This window comes from Pongo pygmaeus, chromosome 5 (genome assembly GCF_028885625.2).
Source record: "Pongo pygmaeus isolate AG05252 chromosome 5, NHGRI_mPonPyg2-v2.0_pri, whole genome shotgun sequence".
NCBI lineage: Eukaryota > Metazoa > Chordata > Mammalia > Primates > Hominidae > Pongo > Pongo pygmaeus.
Window position 1 is genome coordinate 52,362,818 of NC_072378.2, and position 21,278 is coordinate 52,384,095.

General features: G+C 38.5%; 1 protein-coding gene across 1 annotated transcript in view; it reads right to left on the bottom strand.

Annotated features, from left to right (window-relative positions):
* The window catches only part of PKHD1 (PKHD1 ciliary IPT domain containing fibrocystin/polyductin), a 477,573-nt gene that overhangs the window by 285,615 nt on the left and 170,680 nt on the right, over positions 1-21,278 (bottom strand). The window contains exons 37-42 of the mRNA XM_054492265.2: positions 14,516-14,726; positions 13,944-14,101; positions 11,429-11,620; positions 8,365-8,490; positions 6,130-6,186; positions 5,755-5,885 (exon numbers count right to left, since the gene is read on the bottom strand). Coding sequence (XP_054348240.2) covers positions 5,755-5,885; positions 6,130-6,186; positions 8,365-8,490; positions 11,429-11,620; positions 13,944-14,101; positions 14,516-14,726 — 875 coding nt within the window. The remainder of the gene's footprint in view (positions 1-5,754; positions 5,886-6,129; positions 6,187-8,364; positions 8,491-11,428; positions 11,621-13,943; positions 14,102-14,515; positions 14,727-21,278) is intronic.

A 21,278-nucleotide genomic window follows, 5' to 3' on the forward strand; every position in this document is an offset into this window, starting at 1 on the left:
GGGAGAAAACTGAAACAGATTGCTCTTAACCCAATAACGCCCAATTCCCTGCCTTGTGTGACAGAAAGAACCAATGCCTCAACCCCGGGAGGCCTTCAGTTTTGGGGGAAGTGTGAGTCAGGGCCAGAGTTCCCCGATACTAGAAGCCTGACCAGCAGGCAGCAGCCAGGACCTGGTCAGCGAGGCCAGCACATACTGACACAATTGCCCCGGGCTGTTTATTTAACTTTAGCTTCAATTCACTGTGGGTCCCAAAGGTTCTTACCCTGGGTATTTGTAAATAGACAGCCATTTCTTCCTCATTTTTCATTCAGTTACAGGATGTTTTGTTCCTTTGTGGACTAACTGACGAAGTCTCTCCTGCACTTCATTATTTTGGAGTCTGAGCAATTCTCCGATTTCCTAAAAGCACTTAGAATTCTAATCACGTGTCTCACCTACCACAGGGTGCTCACCAAAAGTGACTTTTGGATATCACTGAATATCAAGATGAATCACTATCAAAGATGCTAACATGACTTCAAAGAATCAGGTCCATTTCTAAGACTTCAATGGTCTTAGGGTGGCCTAGTCTAGAGTGGTGGTTGTCAACCAGGGATGACTTTGTTCCCTAGGGAACATTTAACAACCTCTGGATACATTTTTTATTGTAACAACTTGGAGGATGAAGAAGAGAGAAGAGGGCTACTGGTATTCAGTGCATAGATACCAGGAATGCTGTTATACAGAGGATAGGCTCGACAACAAGGAATTACCCAGCCCAAAATGTCAATATTAACGTAGTAGAGAAACCTTGGTCTATAGTCTACACTAGAGTCACATATTAGCAAAATAACCCACACTCATTTTCCAGTATCCCATCTCCAAATTTTGATGGAAAGACAAGCCTAAATATGAAAACATGGTTAATTACAATAAGAATGCTTTAATAGTCTTTACTAAGAAACTATTCATATCATTTGAAACCATTAGATGAGGCATCAGGCATTCCCATTAAAAAAACATTTATTAGCATTAAATAAGCTATCTCAATTTTTCTCTTGTGCTAGAAAACAGAGTATGCACTCCTGCTTCTTGGCCTCAAGAAGAATCACTGTCTATTAGTTGGCAAATACAAGTGCCCAGTGTATCTCTTCAGCCCTTGTAGATACACAAAGAAATACCACAGCTGTTGTTCTCAGTCATGATTACACAACACAAACTTTCCCCAGGGAATTCAAACTCCACCTTCTCTAGGTGTGTCTCCCTATATCCATGAGCCTTGGGAAAGGTCAGAGGTACATAAGAACTGAGGGCCAGAGAAGGGGGTCTCTTAAACACCCACCTTGTCTGCAAGTATACAATGAGAAATGTGGACTGGAGGCTAAAAGTGATCATCTCACTTGTCCACACAGCTCTATTTCATTACCAAGGAAATGCTATTTCATTGCCAAGATTTTATGAGGAAAGAAAAGATTCTTAAATTTCAAAAATATATTCCAAGGACTGCATCCTTATTCATCACCTTTGCCAGCACAGATGCTCAGAAAGCACATGTTTCCCTGAATAAATGGGTTTGTTGAATCATCTGCCCTAGTGCCATTAGCATTTATGGCACATCTGAGTGATCACATATAAACACTTTCCAAGTGCATTTATAGGTGGGCAGGAGACTGTAACTTTGGTCCTCTGTTAGCTGATAAGACTCACTTTTCTTACAAAAGAAGCACTTGAACAGTCAGATCACATTCCTTCCTGATCCTTCTTACTCTCAACTCCAATTGTGTATGATACAAATGATTCATGAGGAAAAACCACATATTTATGCAGGCAGCTGGCAGCTTGCAGGGAAGGGTTTAAGGCAAGCAGGGAATTTTGTGTGGAAATCAATTCTTTGCGGAAGTCAATGTATTATGGACATTCAAGCAAGAGAAATTCCAGAGAGAAATTAACTGTCCAAGTAAGCCAGCTCCTTGAGGTGTACATCTATAGTCACTAGAAAAAAAGTGAGTTAACCCTTCAGGCAGCTCTTAAATATGCATTATCTATTGAGTGGGGAAAGCTTGAGAACTGAGGTTGGGCCTTTAAACACAGAATTCCTTACAAAATTGATTCACAAACCAGAACAAATTCTCCTCAAATTAAATGCATGTCTCCAAAGGGCTCTTCTTCAGAGTTTTTCCACGGACTATCCTAAACAGGGGTCTGGTCATAGGAAATTTCCAACACCTACATAAACATGGGAGACTCTGAGCTCTGGAAGTGAACAGTCCTTTGCTGTTTGAGAGCAAAGACTTCCCAACCAGAGAGAATGAGAACAGGTTCACATAGGTTATGTCTTCTGGAAAGATGCAGCCTCTTGACAGATAACAAGGAGCTCCTGTCAAAGAAGTCCTAGACTCCAGAGCTGGAGCTGCTGAGGGAAGACAGCCTGAGGGTGAAGAGCTCTAAGAAGCTACAGGTGATACACGAAAGAACCACCACCAACTTGCTTTTGGAAAGCATAGCAAATGCCTATTTAAGAAATGTACCAGGGAATGCCACAGGCCCCTGGAGACTCAAGCACATACCACTCATGGGTCATCACTGGCAAGAAGGTACAAAGCTCAGGTTTTGCTTCTCAATGAAACTGCCCTGGACTCACCTCAGCTGCAGGCTGGGCAGGGAGACAAGCAGACCACCTGTGGCTATCAAAACTAAAAAGGAATATCATATTTGAAATTTATTTGCATCATGCCGGGTTGAAGGTAAGTGAACTGCAAAGGTGACTGACTGCAAGCCCAGCTGAATTCCTTATGTTGTGGCTGAGAGTTTGGTCCCAGCTCTGCATCAGGGCAATTTGGGAATAATATAAAACCACAAACCATTGCACAGACTTAAGAATCACTTCCCCTGCCTACCTACCTGCCAGGTCAGAGATTTCAAGGTCAGACTCAGGTATGTGAGGAGAGAGAGTTTAGGCTTTCAGAGTTGGTTGCCCAAACAGGAAGATTAGGCCATCTTCTTCAAGTCTAAATAAATGCATTTGTTTAATTAATACTATCATACCAATGTCAATGTCCTGGCCTTGGTACAGCTCCATGACTATGGTTATGGTTATGTTATCATTGGAGGGAGCTAGATGAAGAGCACATAGGAATTCTCTTATTTATGCAGCTTCTCGTAAGTCTGAAATTATTTTAAAATTAAAAGTTTAAAATAACAACAAAGAAAAATCCTAATTAATCACAATTTTCTATCACATCTCTTTCTGTTCCACATATTATACACATACACACAAATACATGTACACACATACACACACACCTTGTTATTGTGGAAGCCTCCTTATTATCCCTCTGGAATAAAGGTATATTTCTAAAACATGTTCTTCAAAGTACTCTGTATATCATCCATACAGGACACAATTAACACTAACTCGGCCAAGGATGGTGGCTCACACCTGTAATCCCAATACTTTGGGAAGCCAAAGTGGGGAGATCACTTGAGACCAAGAGTTTGAGACTCACCTAGGGAACGTAGGTTTTTTTCACATATACCCAGTTATCACCTATGTCTTTAAGTAATGGCACATCACAGACAATAAAATGCAAAAAAAGACTAAATAACAGAAAGCCAATGGCACAACTGAAAAACTGGACTTGACTTTGCAAGATTTAATGCTGATAGCCCAACAGAATCTAAATGCTTCCACTGACTAAACTTATTTTTCAGTCATCAAAATGATTTTAGGACTTTGAAACTTGTTCTTTACTTTCCTTTTTCTTCCCCCATATAATTTGGTTATAGATTTATACCTTCATTTGTTATATTAAATACATTTTTTTGAGCAACTACCATGTTTTAGACATTGTGCTAGCGTCTAAAAGCTAACGAAAATAGAGTTAGAACTTTAAGGTCACCAAGGATGAATATGTCAGGAATATACCTAATGAATCTACATTACCAGTTTAACCTAAAACTCCATTCTCAAAACATATACATTGTATATTTTTTTTCTAATTTTGTAAAGCAGATACAAGAGTAAGAAAGTAAATGAAGGGAAATGGAAAGCATGGAGGGAGAGCAAGCAGCTAGTTGTAGACTCAATTTTTCCATTGCTGACTGGGTATTATTCTACAGGTCATTTTGCAAAGGCTCACACAACCCACAGCTTTGCAGATTACCCTCTGGTTCTCTGCACCTGCAGCCAGCTCAACCCTTCTTCTTGTCAGCCAGTGGCCAGCACTCCTGTCCAGCAGACCACATACTACCCAGTGAGACAAGGACATTCCAGCTTCACACAGCAGGGTGAGCTGGGCAACCCTGAGGGTTTACTTTCCTCTAAGCATTTGATGTAGTCAACATTATGCTACCCAGAAAAGTACACAAAAACATGGTTTCTTAAGCCCAAAAGCTTGCAGACATAGAAAGGGCACATAGGAACTCTTTTATTTATGCAGCTTCTTGTAAGTCTGAAATTATTTCAAAATTAAAAGTTTAAAATAACAACAAAAAAATCCTAATTATCATTAGGATTTTTGGCCTGTAGTGGCCAACAAGTTAAATGCAGCTCCAGCTGTCCTGGGTCTGGGTTCCTACAGTCCATGTAGTTCTGCTTCCTTTGCTTACTGGCATATTAGCCACTCCCATTAGGCACCTAAAATGGTGTGTAAGTGCTGTGCTTGGAACAAACATAATAAAGAATCTAAGGAAGGTTGAAGAAATAACCACTACTTTTACTAGGGGTTATTCAGCTGAAGGTAATTAAAAACAGATGATCAGTGAGAAAGAAGCTCATCCTCTGAGTACCTTAGAAACTCAGCATAATGACATAGTGGATGCTCAGAGGAGTTCCCTGGAAGAGTGAGGCCCTTAACTCCTTTGATAGATGAGCCATGGGATAAAATAATTAGAAAAGGGGAAACGAAATGGCTTGCCACTACTCTGATGCACTTGTTCACTCAGGTCTACAGCTACGTTGTCCCCTCAAAAATTAATTTCTTAAATGTTTAAACAGAAATGTGCCAAGAGAAACCAATGTTAAGTTGTACTAAATAATGGGATTTTAAAAATCAAGGTCATTGAAGTGGACTTCATCCTCCTGGAATCTGACATGACCTTATACACCTCATGTCTCAGTTTTGAACAGTCTTAAAGGACAAAATATGGCCACATTAACATAGTAAGATAGTGAAGGTTTAATAAGAAATTGGTATTGGAATCAAGAGAGACAAAAATCAGCATCCAGAGTGGATAGTTCAGGGAGATATTTTAGTTTGCATTACCTAAATGACCAGGAAATGATCAATATCTACTTTGTTTTGCTCCATTACCTATTGCTTCAAAAAAGTGTTTCCAGAAATCCTGAGAGGAATGCTTACATTTATCCTAAAGCACTTCTTTAATGCAAAATTATAATTATTTTCTTGATACTAATATGCAGCAAGTAAACATTTCATACCACACCACCACTAACGCTGCCACCTTAAAGAACTTTTGGAGCAAGCTTGTCCAACTGGCAGCCCACAGGTCTCATGCAGCCCAAGATGGCTTTGAATGTGGCCAAACACAAATTCATCAACTTTCTTAACACATTATGAGATTTGTTTTACAATTTTTTTCAGCTCATCAGCTGTCATTAGCGTTAGTGCATTTTATGTGTGACCCAATTCTTCCAATGGCAATTATTCTTCCAGTGTGGCCCAGGGAAGCCAAAAGGTTGGACACCCCTGATGGAGAAAGAACTTTATGCCCTCTCGGTTCTGGTCTTCCTGGTAGAGCTGAAGATCTTACCTCTATAACATTGGTGGGACTGCGGATATAGATGCCAGATGGTGTCAACATCTCAGGATTGGAGAGTCCCTCGGCACCAGAAACCCGGATGATCACGTTGTTTCTTATTATATTTCCATGTCCTGACCAGTCTAATGTTTCAACAAACCCAGGGGATCCACAAACATAATTAAAATGTACTCAACTCAACACCCTTGATTCTACTAATACACATCAGAGTTCACATAATGCATTTCATATATATATATATTTAGAAAATATTTAGTATGCACAATACACTTAAGAGACCTAACATTTTGCCATCAGGCTTGTCTATAAAATATATGACAATTTTAAATACACTGTAATAGATTTAAAATCAATTTACATATTTACCATCTTTCCTTCCATGAATTGCCTCCCATGAGATATATCTCATCTCCATGCATGTCCCTGAGAACAAAAGACCCCATTACTTGAGCATATTTTATGTCACTTAGGAAAACAAGAGATGCTGCAACACTACTTCTTTGGGTGTGGGTTGTTTTGATTTTGTTTTTGTGTTTTTATCCGTAAATCAGGGAAAGAGATACAGATCTTATGTACTCTTCAGTTCTAGAGTATCAGGAATCAGAAGTTCATTTTAAATAACAAGAACAGAAAAATAGATCTGTTTTACTTTTGAGGAGGAGTCTAAGTGACTATCTCCACTGTTAAGTGCCACATATCCTGTGTCAACACCAACCCCATTCCTAGCTGTTCAAACTGGCCACCTGCTATCTGCATGCTCTCACCTTCCCTTGGAAAATCTGAAATGTCCTGTAGGAACAGGATGGACAACATCTAGGACCTTCTCACCCAAACCACTGAGGTTGGAATAGAAGAGCAAGCATGGGCCATGCTAATAGAGAAATTTGTCACTTAAGGGCTATCAATAAAGAGCAGCCCCAAAGAACCCTTCATTACAAAGTCTTTAAGTATCTGGGCTTCCTCATGCCATTTCATGGGTCTGGGTTTGCATACTTGTTATGTGTGAGATTGAGTGCTTTACCTACCACACATCAATAAACAAAAATTTTAATTCCCTCACTTGTAATACAATAGATGTCAAAAGCTTATAATTCACAACATTCAAGCACTAAAGGCTAAATTCCTCCTACAGGTTTTCTTCCTTGCGTAGTTAATATCTATTCCACATAATTGTTTTCTGCTAAGGTAATACTGTTAGGATACCTTTCTCAATTTCTCCTTGATGTTTCACCTTTTCCCTTGCACGGACAAACATAGGAACAAATAAAGTCAATCCTACATCTGTTAGTTGACTTCCCTGTGGCTGTCCTTTTCTAACCAAAAGATTTTTCTGCACCTGATCACCTCAGTTACCCTTAGTTTTTTGTCTTTTAGAGCTAGAGTATGTTTTAAAGCAAATGTATCTGATTCATATTTTCTCACTAGACAGTTTCCATCTCAGGATAGAACTTTTATAGCTTTTATCTCAACAGATTGTTCTTAAATGAAACATGTATTTTCCCACTGATGATACTATAGAATTAAATATCAAACAGTATTTAACAAATACAGTTATATTCTTACTTTCAGTGAAAACCTCTGATTTACTTTTTTATTCTGATAAAACTAGAGACCCTTTGTTCCTTAATTCATTCATTTCTTTCAACTAGTAGATCTACAGTGCACTAGTTAATATGCTAAGTGTTCAGGAGACAATGTCCTCAAGAAATCCGATGGTATAGAGACATTAATCAGATGACCAGAAATGTGGTATATAATTTTAAATCAAGAAGTACTGATTGGCGCTTAAAGAGCTTAAACAGAAGGACTTGTCTGGGAGAAAGAATCTTGCAAGAGAAGAGTAAGTGGCATGAACAGAGCCAGACAGCTTGTGCAAAGACCCTGAGGAAGGAAAAAGTGTGGTCTTTTGAAGGAACTAAAATAAAATATTTTAGTGTCACTAGAGTATGGAGGAAGAGAAAAAGAACAAGACAAGTTTACAGAAGTTAACAGAGACAAAATCATTGAAGGGATCTTTTAAGTCTGGTGAAAAGTTTGGGATTCTATTTTAAAAGCAATAAGAATCTCAAAGGAGAGAAGTGACATGATGCAATCTGAGATTTTTAAAGATAATTCTGAGTTTTGCAAGGGGAATGAACTTTAGGAAACAGAAGTAGATACAGTTGATCAGTTGAAGATTCTGAAACACGGGCTTCTTCAGCAAGCCACAGGAGCTTGAATTCTATTAAGAAGAGAATTCCAGATTTTTAAATCCTTGGCCAACATCCATCCAAGTTTGACAGTCTGTAAGACTATACAAAGACATATGTATGTGACTTAGAATTATTGTGAAAATTACTGGTAGTAAACTTTAAAACTTCCCATTATACACTTATTAACCTGAACTAACCTTTAAAAGATCAGTATCCTATAGGTAAAGTTTAGTAAGCCAATCAGTGATGACTACATTTAAATTTAGAATGTTTTACTGTAGCCCATTTCTAGTGATCATTAAGGCCAATTATTTTTATAAATTAGGAATTAGAAATTTGGGGAGAATTCATTGTGAAAAACTGTGTCCTACTCAAGAATGCAGAAACTAAACAAGCTTGTTTTACTTACCAACTAGCAGTGCATGACCTAAAATATTGTAGAATACATTACTGTCCACCTTCAGGCCCAAGGTCCCACACATGCTGAGGCCTCTACTGAAGGAGTTCCTCACTGTGCAGCCCTGTATGAAAGACTCTGAATAGGAAAGAGTAAAGTAAAAATTAGATATGGCTGCTGAGATTCTGTTGACCATATTTAGAGCAAGCTACACTGTAGCTAAAGACATTCTCCCACACAATAATGAAACTCAGGAGATAAGAAGTTAGAAGCAGCAATCAAATTAAGAGAATGGGTAACTCAAACCAATGGGCCTCAATAATAAAAAGGGTGAAATTCAACAATCAAGTGTTAGGAAAAAAAAACAATCTGAGAAAGACAAAGTATGTCTAAACAATAAAAGAACTCATGGCTGTCAAGATTTCCAACTGGCTATCATCTTTAGTATCAGCTTTCATCACAATACAGCAGATGAGAAGTTAAGGATAACGTGAAGAGCACTGCTTATGGGCCAGCCTTGATCTTTGAAACCCGGAGCTGTGAATTAATATTTATAATTTATCAGGCAATAATATTCTTGGCCCAAAATAGACAGAGACTCATTCCTAACTGTAAGCAAGGTCAAAGGTTGGCCTGAGGATCATGACTGTCACATTTGAACTGGATAGGTTTATAAAACTAAAGAGGAAGCTATCCTCTACTATGCTAAAAAATTGACAATTAGGAAAATCATTACACTGGTTCCACAGGCATATTCTATGATCCCCAGATCTGCTTATGAGGCCTAGATGAGTCAACGAATACACAATTCTGAGTATTAACTATATGTTTCAGGAATTGTGCATTGCATTGTGCTGGAAACATAAAGAAGAATGAAACTAAGTAACCTCTGAATTCATGTATTTGCATTCTGATGGAGGAAACTGACATTAAAATAATACAAATCCATTATTTGAATAATTAAACTATAAATCCTAAGAAGGGAGCTTTGTATTATTACTAGGTAGTGAGAAAGATACAGATGCCAAGTGTTGGGATATTAGAAAAGTTACTTTAGTTTACAGAATAATTTGACTTTTAAAATTGGGACTATCCAAAAAATTCTCAACTTTAACATCACTATCGACACTGGATCTCCACATTCCCCTCAATCTCAGCTCTCCTACTACTAGGTGTCCTCACATTGCTCATCAAGGATCCACCCCAATAAATTAACCCATCCATATCTACTTCTAGAAAACACTGCCCATGGTGCACAGAATCTTCACCATATCACCCAAACAGAATAGGCCTGACCATGTGAACAACCAGTAAGTACTTATGTGTTTGTGCAGCTCTTATGGGCGGAATACTGGGATTGGTCAACCTTTAAAAAGTACTGTGCAACATTTACCTGTGTAACAAACCTGCACATCCTGCACATGTATCCTAGAACTTAAAATTAAATTAAATTTTTTAAAAAGTACTGTTCAAAGATCCCAATGCTTTCTAACTCTGGTAGCTGGGAGTAATTAGCTGCATAGGACATGAGGGGCTTCTGGGTGTTAAACAATAAAAGATTCCTTGATGAGCATTCCACAAGTTTCTAGCCTCTGCATTTTAACAGGGATTTAAAGGTAATAAATGTGTTAATGCAGTATTTTCAAACTTTTATTTTTTAAGCACTGAACTCTTTTTCAAATAAAACCTAAAATATAAAATATCTATAAAAATAGATGAATGTGCAGCTACTCTGATTGAAACGGAGGTGGGAGAGATAGGTTAGGTAAAATTTGATCAAGGAAGGGCTTTGATTATGCTCAATTGATAACTTATTTGTGACAGCTACCCTCTTTTTTACTGAATTGGCCACATGTCAAATATCCTGCAGTACTATACACAGCTGACCAAAGAACCAGAGAGAAGGAAATAAAGATACTAATCAATCCAAAGCACTAGGGGAGAGGCCATATGAGGAGCCATCCTCTGAAATGACTCAAATAAATTTAAAAAGATTGGAAAAATGAGAATAAATAGACTTCCTTAGCATGCAGATAATTGAAAATGAAGGAAAATGTTGCTTCTGGCAGTTCAGAATCCTGCCCTCAATGACCTCAAGGATTACTCTGCAATTACCTGTTAGAATCCTAGCATCTCTCAAGAGCCACCTGAACCACAAAGTATGCCCTGATGTCCTTTGTCAGGCATCAACCTCTGAACCCCTGGGGCACAGCCTCTTTAAAGAAGGCAAAGCTTGAATGTGTGGGTGTTGAAAGTGCTGATGAATGGGGAGGATCACTCAGAAATGGAGCCGCTGTCCTCCTGACTTGGCATCTGCACCCCCATTCTGTGATTCTCTGCATATCAGCTTTTGGTAATGAGTTGTTCCCTGGATGTTCCTACATTCAACTTTGATTTTAGAACTTTTATCAGTGCATTGGGTCATATTCTCTTTTTCTGATTCTGATCTTGTTTTTCACCTAGTTGTTCTCACCTGAATTTGATGTTTCCTGCTCCCTTCTTATATCTTCATGTCTGGCCAAGATCTGCACATGTAACTGCTCCTCATTCCCAGAAAAAGCACCTGGGTTTCAGCCCATTCCCCCTCATTTCCCCAGGCAAAAGATTCCTCTGATTTAGGACAACTTTACATAGAAGTGCCTGGACTCCCACAGTGTTGATAATGTAATGCCAATTCACCTGTGGTCACAAAGCTAGTAAGTGGTAGAGACAGAATTCAAAACACAGGATTGTGTGGTTCACTCTCGTGTGCTGTATTATAGTGATACTTCTCAAAGTGGACTCCCTGGACTGCTTGTTCCAGAATCAAAAGGTTTGTATATTTAAAATACACATTTCTAAGCCTACCTTAGACCAGAATTTGTTGGGGTAAGGTCTGTAACTCTGAATTTTAATAAGCTCCACAAGTGATTTGTTTAGGCATACTAAAGTTTGGGAACCATAGACCTAGAATATAACAATTATCCATCTCTAAATCCCTCAAATCCTACATATCATCTATCATTCCCCCATGCATGTAGTGCCTTAAACATGGGAGAAAGAAACATGAGAAGGTCCTAGATTCGGACCCCCTTACCTCTCATAGCTCCCACCAGAGTGAGTGAGCTCAGATGCTTATGGAAGGCTTGCCCCAAGACTCGAAACTGCACTCCCTTCAACTGGACCTGGCTGGGCTCTTCTGGGAAGGACTGAACGATCACTCTGGCTCCCATATCCCTGGATCCCAGGATCTTCTCACTCATGGAATACAAACAGTGCTGCAGATTACCTGAAATGCAAAATAAAGTCCAGAGAACCTAAAGCATGTAGAACATGCTTTCAGACAAATCTCCCAGTTTGAAAGGTACTGTCAGTACCAAGGAAAAACCATTACTGTTTATTTCATTTAATAATCTTATTTCCCCTTTTCTTTGATTCTCCTCTGTAGATTATTAATTAAAAGATCTGATAAACAGGACATGATGTTGCCTTCATTCTATTTTTTCAAGAAACTCCCAAATCAATCACCTTAATTACTGTCACAAAGAGTCAGACTATAACCCACAAATCCAACCTAAATAGATGCTTATTTCAATCTAAAAGATCCTCTGGAGGAAATGTGCAATAAAATGACCTTCTTGTGGTTGATAATTGTAGGAAAGACATGTTAGCACTGAATATAATAACAGCACTTTTTAATCGTAAGCTGTCCAGTGAGGTTTCCCCATTACTGTGCTGTTTTATGGTTTGGGGACTTAGCAATAACGCTACCACAGAAATGTCAAAGGACTCCAGAGAAGCAACTGAGCAGCTCCTGCACCAACACCTACTTCCTCAGCTGTGCCACTAACGAGGACAGCAGCAACCTGAGCCTAACACACACAACTACAAATGCCAGTGAGGACAGCAACCACCTGAACTAACACACACAACTATGAATGCCAGGGAGGGCAGCAAACCACCTGGACCTAACACACACAACTACTATTGCTACCAAAATGTTGTGACCTCAAGATCCAGGGCACCTTCTGTTGATACATGGCATTTGGTGGTACAAACTAATCTGGAGAATAAATCATCTCTCCAATGGATAATAAAGATTTTTCATGTTAATGATCCAAAGAAGCACCAATAATATAAAACACTGTATCATATCACAGTAAATTTCAGAATCCAGTCATTTGCTGGATTCACCCAGAGAAGAGGTGAATGAAGAGATATTTATATTTGTATGCCTTATCACAATTTGATTATTTTGCCAGTGATCCATAAGATTTTCAAATGGACAGGCCTTGTGTTATTAAATTCAGCTACCTTGCTCCACACTCCAGCCCCACACAGAAAAGGAATGACTTACTTTGAGAATATTGTAGTTATATTTAAGATTTGTGATGAAATCAAGGATTTTTTCCATTTGGGGCTAACAGATTTATAATGGCTTAAACCTAGAAGCATGGTCTCACTTGCAGCATGATCAAATGCAACATTTGGCAAAATATGATCTCAGAATCCCAAGAAAGTTTGAATAGAATGTAGATCCCAATTCTGCAGAATTGATAAAGTTGGGCAGTTGATGGAAGTGAACCCACTGTTAACCAAACATTCTTTTTAGAATGACACATTTGTGAGTAGATGATTTGTAGGGAGGGAGGTGAGGCCAAACTGCCTCTCTACTTCTAACAACTCCCCACACCCAACCACATGGCAACATTTTACTCACATGCACCTATATTTAGACACAACTCAAATCTTTAACTCCAGCTCCCTTTGACCTTTTTTCCAGGCTCCACACATTACCAGACATCTCTACACAGTCGCTGGCCTGGCATCTCAGTTACGACATATACAAAATTAAACTCACGATTGCCACTCTCCCACCCCAAAACCTGCTCCCCTTCCCATCCCAGCAAATAGCCTCATCATCCATCCAGAGCTCATGCCTGGAAGTCATCCTTGACACCCACACCATCCTGGACCAAAGTTGACAAATGATGTCTTCACAACATGTGAAAGCCTCATAATCTACAGCCTGGGAAACCAAAACATGACCTACTAAACTAACCATCCCTGAAATAGATGCTTAATAGGCACATCAATGTGATTCAGTGCCTGCTATTCTACTAGAAGATAAATTGAATTTTTCCACCACTTACCTAAAGTATGTGGTAGTTCACTCAGAAAACAAATCCCAAAAAGGGGATGGGGGAGCCCTACGAGTCTAATCAGTAAGAATGTGCTGCCTGAGCCCAGAACTCTGGCATATGGCTTTCCTGAGAATCTTAGAAGTGGCCTGGAATTTTAACATTGAACCCAGAAATGTAATTCAACTCTTCAGATTTAGTTCTTTAATAGAAATATTTTCCCCAGAGAAATAATATTTTATTTCTTTTGTCTTTTGTTTATCTTTTTCACAAGGCTATTGGGCAGTGGGGCAGGGAGGAGGATGAAATGACAATCAAGAGCATTCTGAAAACTACAGAAAAGTATGGGCATCCAAAGGTTAAGGGCTTATTCTATTTTAAAAGAGGTCAACGACAGCAATGCCATCTATCATCAGACAGTAAGAATATTCTTTTTTGCTCATTGGACTTTCCAACAAAACACTCTTCTACCTTCTGGAGCATTGGCCTCCTGGCATGAAACAAGCAGCTTCTCCCTCTCATTAGTGAGATTTCCTTGTATGGTAATACTCCTGCTGAGCACAGCTACAGTGGCCTTTAAAATATGCTGCTCTCCAGCCACCCAATTCTCTGTAAAGTTGTGAGAATATCTGGGGGAAAAAAAGAGGATGATAGAACTGAGGACATCACTCCAAATCTTACTAAGAATAATAAGCCACTAGATTAACATAATTCTTCCTTTGGGGATTTATTCATGTTTCTTTAGAAACTCAATACCAAATAGTGAACTATAGACACAAGTACATGAAAATTAGAAACTATGCTGATCATTGCCCTAATCATTTGTGGAAGACAGAAGTTCTAGAGACTCACAAGACAAACTAACTTACAAAGTCTAAATCTTCAAAACATTTCATGCTTTTTAATTTTCTTGTTAAAATGTCTACCATTATTTAAGCAGAAGAAATATATCATTGAAAGACCCCAATACAAATGTCCAGACCCCAACACAGTTAAGATCTCATCTTCTTCCATGTCAACTTAGCCAAGCTGACACTCAGTACCTCAAAGGTGACTTAAGATAGAGGTCTGTATCCTGCACAGTTTCCACAGTGACAATCTCTTCCATCGGTTTGGCACCTTCAACACCTGTTCCACTGATGATGACAACTTCATCCCCAGGGTGCCAGTCCACAGCATCTTCTAAAGCCAACACTGTGTCTTGGGCATGGGCAGTTGCTCGAAGACTGGTGACAATTACTTCTGGTAGTGAACCTAAAGCAGCCCGAGGAAAAGTTGTCCAGATAATTTAATCATTAATCAAAACATGATTAATTTAATCATTAATAAACGTGATGTTATTTAGCCAAAGAATCCCATAAAATAAGACCTGGAAAAGCAAGCTTCAGGATAGGTAAGCACCAATTTTTTTATATTAGTTTTGTTTTATTTTGTTTGACATTAGTTTTCTTTTTATCTGTAAAAAGAAGTCAATAAAAGTAAGCCAGAATAGAGAATAGTAATGTGTAAAAAGCACAAGAATTGTGGTCAGATTACACTTATATTTGAATCATGGTCTTGTCATATTCTAACCCTGTTCTTTAGGGTAATAAACTTGATAAGTGGGCTTCAGTTTCCTCAGTTAAAAACAGAAGTAGCAGGGTCTTCCATCATAGGATTTTGGAAAGATTCAATGAAATAATACCTATGAAACATCTAGCTTGGATCTTACCACATAATAGACCCCAAGTATGTGTTAGTCCTTTCTCTTCCTTTTCTGTGTCACACTGTTTGAGGATGAAATTTTACCACCTCTTTTTTATTCCAAGTAAAAACAAGTGGTTATTAGACTTTCTGACATAGACCGCCATAACTAATTTCCAATATGAAGACTTCACAAATAACAAAAATAGAGGGGAAACCAAAAATTATCTCTTAGAGTTGTCATAAGTCTTGGTGTATTAAATGATCCCTTCAAACTCTAAAAACTAGACCTATCTAACATAGGACTGCTAAATGCAATTGAAGAAGGGGAACTTGTGGTTCAAGATAACTTCGTTTGTAGTACACTCCAGCCTACCCACCTGACCATCCCCATACCAGCATGCTAATATCTAATTATCAAAGATTCAAGAAAGTCATCTGTCTCACAGTTTATTCTAGTCTTTTCCAGCAAGGGTCAAGGCACAGATCTTTTCAAGGCATTATCTGAATACTTCAGAAAACACATGGCTTACTCCCTACTCCTTCCTCTTTCTGTAGTACATTTCCTTCCTCTTTTGCAATGGATGATAATTTACCTTTAGCCCACAGCAAGTTACTGTCCTCCCTTGTTGTACTAAAGTAAAGTAATAATACCTGAATCTCTAACTACAGAGGTGGCTGACAATAAATCATTTTCAAATTATTTTAAACTTTCCTCTTTATTTATTTGTCTCTCTGTGCATAAGCACTTGTACCAATAATGTTCTAGGTTCAGAAAGGTCTCTGGGTTAATATTGTAATTTCTGAAGTTTACTTGGGCAATAATTTTGTCTTAAAAAAATGTACAGAGTTCAAAATTTCTAATTATAGGGCAGGTGAAAATTAAGACATAAATCATCCCAAAAGAAAATAATTTTAATTTTATTTCTTGTTTGTATATCTTAACCCTTGGAAACAATAAAATGAAATAAAATTTATTTATATGTATATGCATATATATGTGAATTTTTATAACCCGTTCTTGAATGTCTACATAGAAAAATCTCTACCAAGCATAGAAAAATGTTTATCCAAGACAAAATGCCGTCAGACTCTGTGATCAATATTCACAATTCTCAATTAACATGCAACAAACACCTGCTATGTGACTGTCAACATGCAAGCTACACATGGCAGAACCAAGAGTAGAGACCACAAAGGTCTAGCTCAACTAATTACTCCTATAAATAATGGTCAACTCTGAATGGATGAAAAAATTCACAGATAATCTTTGAAGTACATTTTTAAACTATTAACAAAAAAGTTACATCTTTTTAAATATTGACAGAGCCTCTAGAAAGCAGTAAAACTATCTTACAACTTATGCACTCTCATTGCAAAAATAACATCTCTATGTGTATGGTTAAAACATCAAGCCTGGATGTTTAATGAGTGTTGGCCTCATATTTCTAGCTACACAGTAGATATTGACATTTAGATGAGCTACTACCATCTTAAAATTATCGTAATAATTATCTAAGCTAGACCCTCTTGCAAACAGCTTTTATTCCTTTAACTATTCCTCCTTATGTTCTTTTTTTAAACAAATTTTGTGCTAAGTTATTTTAATTACATCTCTTCTTTGTCCATTAACCTGCAGTATTTTCCTGCAATACTCAGTAACAAAGTCTCAAATTTCCTGCTTGACTTTACTTTCCATAATGTGACCCTACTTTATGGTCTCTGATTTCTTAATAAATTCTGTTCCAAGAAGCCCAGTCTCTTTACTTCTTCTCATTTAACAGGATCATCCTGCCTCTAATCTTTTGTCAATTTTGTCCTTTCCACTCGTGTCCTTGCTTCTTTCTCTTCATCTATCCTTTTAAAGCACAACTCAAGCCCGATCTTTTCAATGAATTTCAGAACATACTTCATCTTCACTTCCTCCTACAGACCTCGTAGTGATCAGTAACATCGTTCCTTCAGCAAAATCTGTGTGTACATCTGGGATTTAGGAATTCCCAAGCATGTCTGGGTAGCTTGTGGGCCATTTATTTGAGCTGCTTTGTGTGGGGGAGGAAGTTTGCACAAAGAAACAGATGGGAGAAAAGAAGATGACAGAGAAGATATGGGGTCAATCTCAGATATAGGCTCTCTCTCTTGACCACAAGGACCTATGACTGAACCTGAGGGAATAATTTGGAGGAACCCTCCAGGTGGCTTTGTCACCTGATGCTGCTCCACCTGAGATTCTCTCACCAACTCACTCTGCTGCATTCTTTAGAACTTAATCCTGAGAGAAGCCTCCAAGACTTGCTGAGTAGGCAAACCCTGTATATAATCTGTCATATCACCATGGCTGTCTCCTTTCTCACACTTAACACAACTGCAATTTGGCCTCTATTTCTGTACTTAGAATTTGTCTCCCCCACTAAACACAACAGCAAAAACCATACCTATGTTTGTTCACTGTCACAACATCAATGCCTTTCACAGTGTCTAGCATAAAATAAGTGTTCCATAAATACATCCTGAATGCACAAAATCACAAATGAGACAGAGAAACAAGCACCCCAATGTCTTGGTGTCCAGTTGATCAGGTGGGACTCTGAGCGGCATGCAGAGACAGTTGCCACATTTCATCACGGGACACAGTACACTCATACACCTTGGGGTTTTAAATGAAAGCCCACACCCTCAAATCCATGTGTTCAGTACTCTCATGGCAGGTACCAGCAGTAGATGCAGGGATGAGGCAGCCCCTACTACCTTCCTAAATGGAGAACAATGACCAAGAAGCCAAAGTAGGAGGAAAAGAACATGAAAGATGCCTCATGGTGACTAAGGCAGACAGATGAACTCACAGAAAACACATTGTGAGAACACCTAGAACAAGCAAGCAGAAATGCTAAAAAGGGGAGAAGGTTTTGTGAGAGTTGGGGGCCGCAGACAGTAAAATTTTTATCACTATTGAAATATCCACAGGCTGAGCAGGCTCAGGGAAGCCTGGGGAGACTTCAATTATATAAACAATAGTCAGTTCCATGTATCTCAGCACTAAATCATCCTGAAATTACTAAAGTGCATGTGTCTTTTCTCTCCACCTTACAGGGGGCACCATGACTGCTGTGCCACTGCCTCATGTCTCCTTTATATATGGCACAATTCCTAACACAGCACTGGACACCTAATTAACATTCAATTCATAGTGGTTTAAATGAGCTATTTTAAGTATTGCCTTCTGGGCAATCACTTGTAAACTCCCATCAGATATATACCCAAGTGAGTATATAATATTCAATATGCAAAAAGCAGAAAAAAATACAAACATTTATTGAAAACTTAGAATAACTGCAACCTATGCAAAGTAGTTTCATTGTCAAGTAAGAAATCTTTGGTTTTTTATTTTTGTTATTTATTTTAACAGATTGTACAGATAGGAAACTATGATTCTTAAAGGACAAGATTATATGGTAATAGATATCAGCACAAAGTTCTGAAACTAGTTCTTCTGAATCTAAGACCAAAGAACTAGACAAGTAAATGGAATTTGTAGCCTCTGGAAATAGCTGTAAATTAACTGTACCCAATTAGCTTTGATGTTCAAAAAATTATACTCATTACTTCATAAATGTTATTTAAATGTCATACAAGGTGGACCAACTGACTTCTCTGATGAAGAAGGCATTGCACACATTTTACATCTGAGTCATTTCTGTTCATAGAACTATTGAAACCCAGGTTGGGTAGCTCCCTTCCTTTCTGTACCACAAATCAAAAAACACATAAAACTACAGTATAAAAAGCTCAATAATTTATGAATATGCTAAATGAAAAAGGACTATGCTTTTAACTTGTAATTTAATACTATGTTTAATCACTTTGGGCTTTCGATGTTGACCTGTTAACCAACAAACTACTCATTTACTCCCACTAATGACTTCTACTCATAATTGTATTTCCTACAAATTATTGTTCAAGCATTTCAATGTCATTCATCCATAATTACACAGTCTCAGAGAACCATTCTTACTAAATGGGAATGGAGAAAAAGAAAATAATCTTTGTGGGTTAACACACTAAAATCACTAATTGTCCTCTGTTTGTTTATTTTGTAGGACTTAAATCTTTATTCTAAGAATAACTGCCAAGGCCTTTCAAAATCATTTAGGGTAGGGGAGGGAGAGAGGGAGAGAGGGAGAGAGGGAGAGAGGGAGAGGGAGAGAGGGAGAGGGAGAGAGGGAGAGGGAGAGGAGGGAGAGGGAGAGGGAGAGAGGGAGAGAAGGAAAGGGAGAGGAGGGAGAGGGAGAGGGGGAGAGGGAGAGGGAGAGAGGGAGAGGGAGAGGGAGAGAGGGAGAGGGAGAGGGAGAGAGGGAGAGGGAGAAAGGAGAAAGAAAAGGATAATTTATTAAAATAATGTTTGCATCAGAATAGAAATAAAGGAACTCATAAAAAAAACTAGAAATATTGTCCTCAAATATATACAAATTGTTTCCCCCTTATTTCTGGATGCAACATCACCATTATCCATAGCAAAACATTGAATGCTTTCTTGTATGTGGATGAACATTTGTCAAGCACTAGGAAGACAAACACAAAGAACAGAGTGCCTTTCCTCCAGGGCCCATGATCAGTACAAGAAATAGATAGACAAAAATCAGAAGTGCACTGTGCAAGGTGCAGAAAATCAGAAGTGCACTATGCAAGGTGCAGAGTGACACTCAGGGGTGTACAGACAGGGAGCACTGCAATCACACCAAGGGAGTCGTCCTTTCCAGGAATGCTTCCCAGAAGAGGTGATACCTGAGCTGGGTCTTGAAGAACAAGCCAAAGTGGGCCAGATGACAAAATGGGAAGCATACCCTAGGCAACAACAATGATGTATACGATGGTGGGGGACATTCGAATAACCGCTACATATGTGGCATGGCCAGAGTACAGGTATACAGAAGGTATAGGCACCTAGTGACTGTCCCTTCATTCTGAAGAGGTGAGCAGGACCCATCCAAAAATGACTCACAGGCTCTCCCATTGCACTTAGAATTTATCCTAAAAATTATTTGGAAATGACTAAATGAATATTTGGGATGAAATCTAAGAAATCATACTGTTGTGAAACTGTTTTAAGCCCATAGTACACATATCAAACTAAGAGAAGAAAATCCTTAGTGAGAAAATGGACTTACTGTATGTTGGGGAAAATGAGTCAAATCCTAAGACAAACAAGAGCCAGCCAGTAGGGAAACAGAGAGCCTGATGTGTTACTCTAGGAACTAGATATCAGACCTTTGGAGCAAATGAAGAGGACTGGGCAAAATAATGCAGGACTTTGTTGACCTGTTTTAAAGACCTCAAGTTGTATTTGAAATAGTTATAAAAACAAATATAAATATATATATATAAAAAATTTATTTTTATATATTTATTTTTAAGTTCTGGGATACATGCACAGAACGTCCAGGTTTGTTACATAGGTATACACGTGCCATGGTGGTTTGCTGCACCCATCAACCCATCATCTACATTAGGTATTTCTCCTCGTGTTCTCCTTCCCCTTGCTCCCCACCCACTAACAGGCCCTGGTGTGTGATGTTGCCCTCCCTGTGTCCATGTGTTCTCATCGTTCAACTCCTGCTTATGAGTGAGAACATGTGTTTGGTTTTCTGTTCTTGTCTTAGTTTGCTGAGAATGATGGTTTCCAGCTTCATCCATGTCCCTGCAAAGGACATGAACTCATCCTTTTTTATGGCTGCATAGTATTCCACAGTACAGATGTGCCACATTTTCTTTATCCAGTCTATCATTGATGGGCATTTGGGTTGGTTCCAAGTCTTTGCTATTGTGAACAGTGATTCAATAAACATACGTGTGCATGTGTCTTTATGGTAGAATGATTTATAATCCTTTGGGTATATACCCAGTAATGGGATTGCTGGGTCAAATGGTATTTCTGGTTCCTGATCCTTGAGGAATCACCACACTGTCTTCCAGTGTAAAAGTGTTACTATTTCTACACATCCTCTCCAGCATCTGTTATTTCCTGACTTTTTAATGATCACCATTCTCCTGGTGTGAGATGGTATATTGACCAGTAATGATGAGCTTTTATTCATATGTTTGTTGATCACATAAATATCTTCCTTT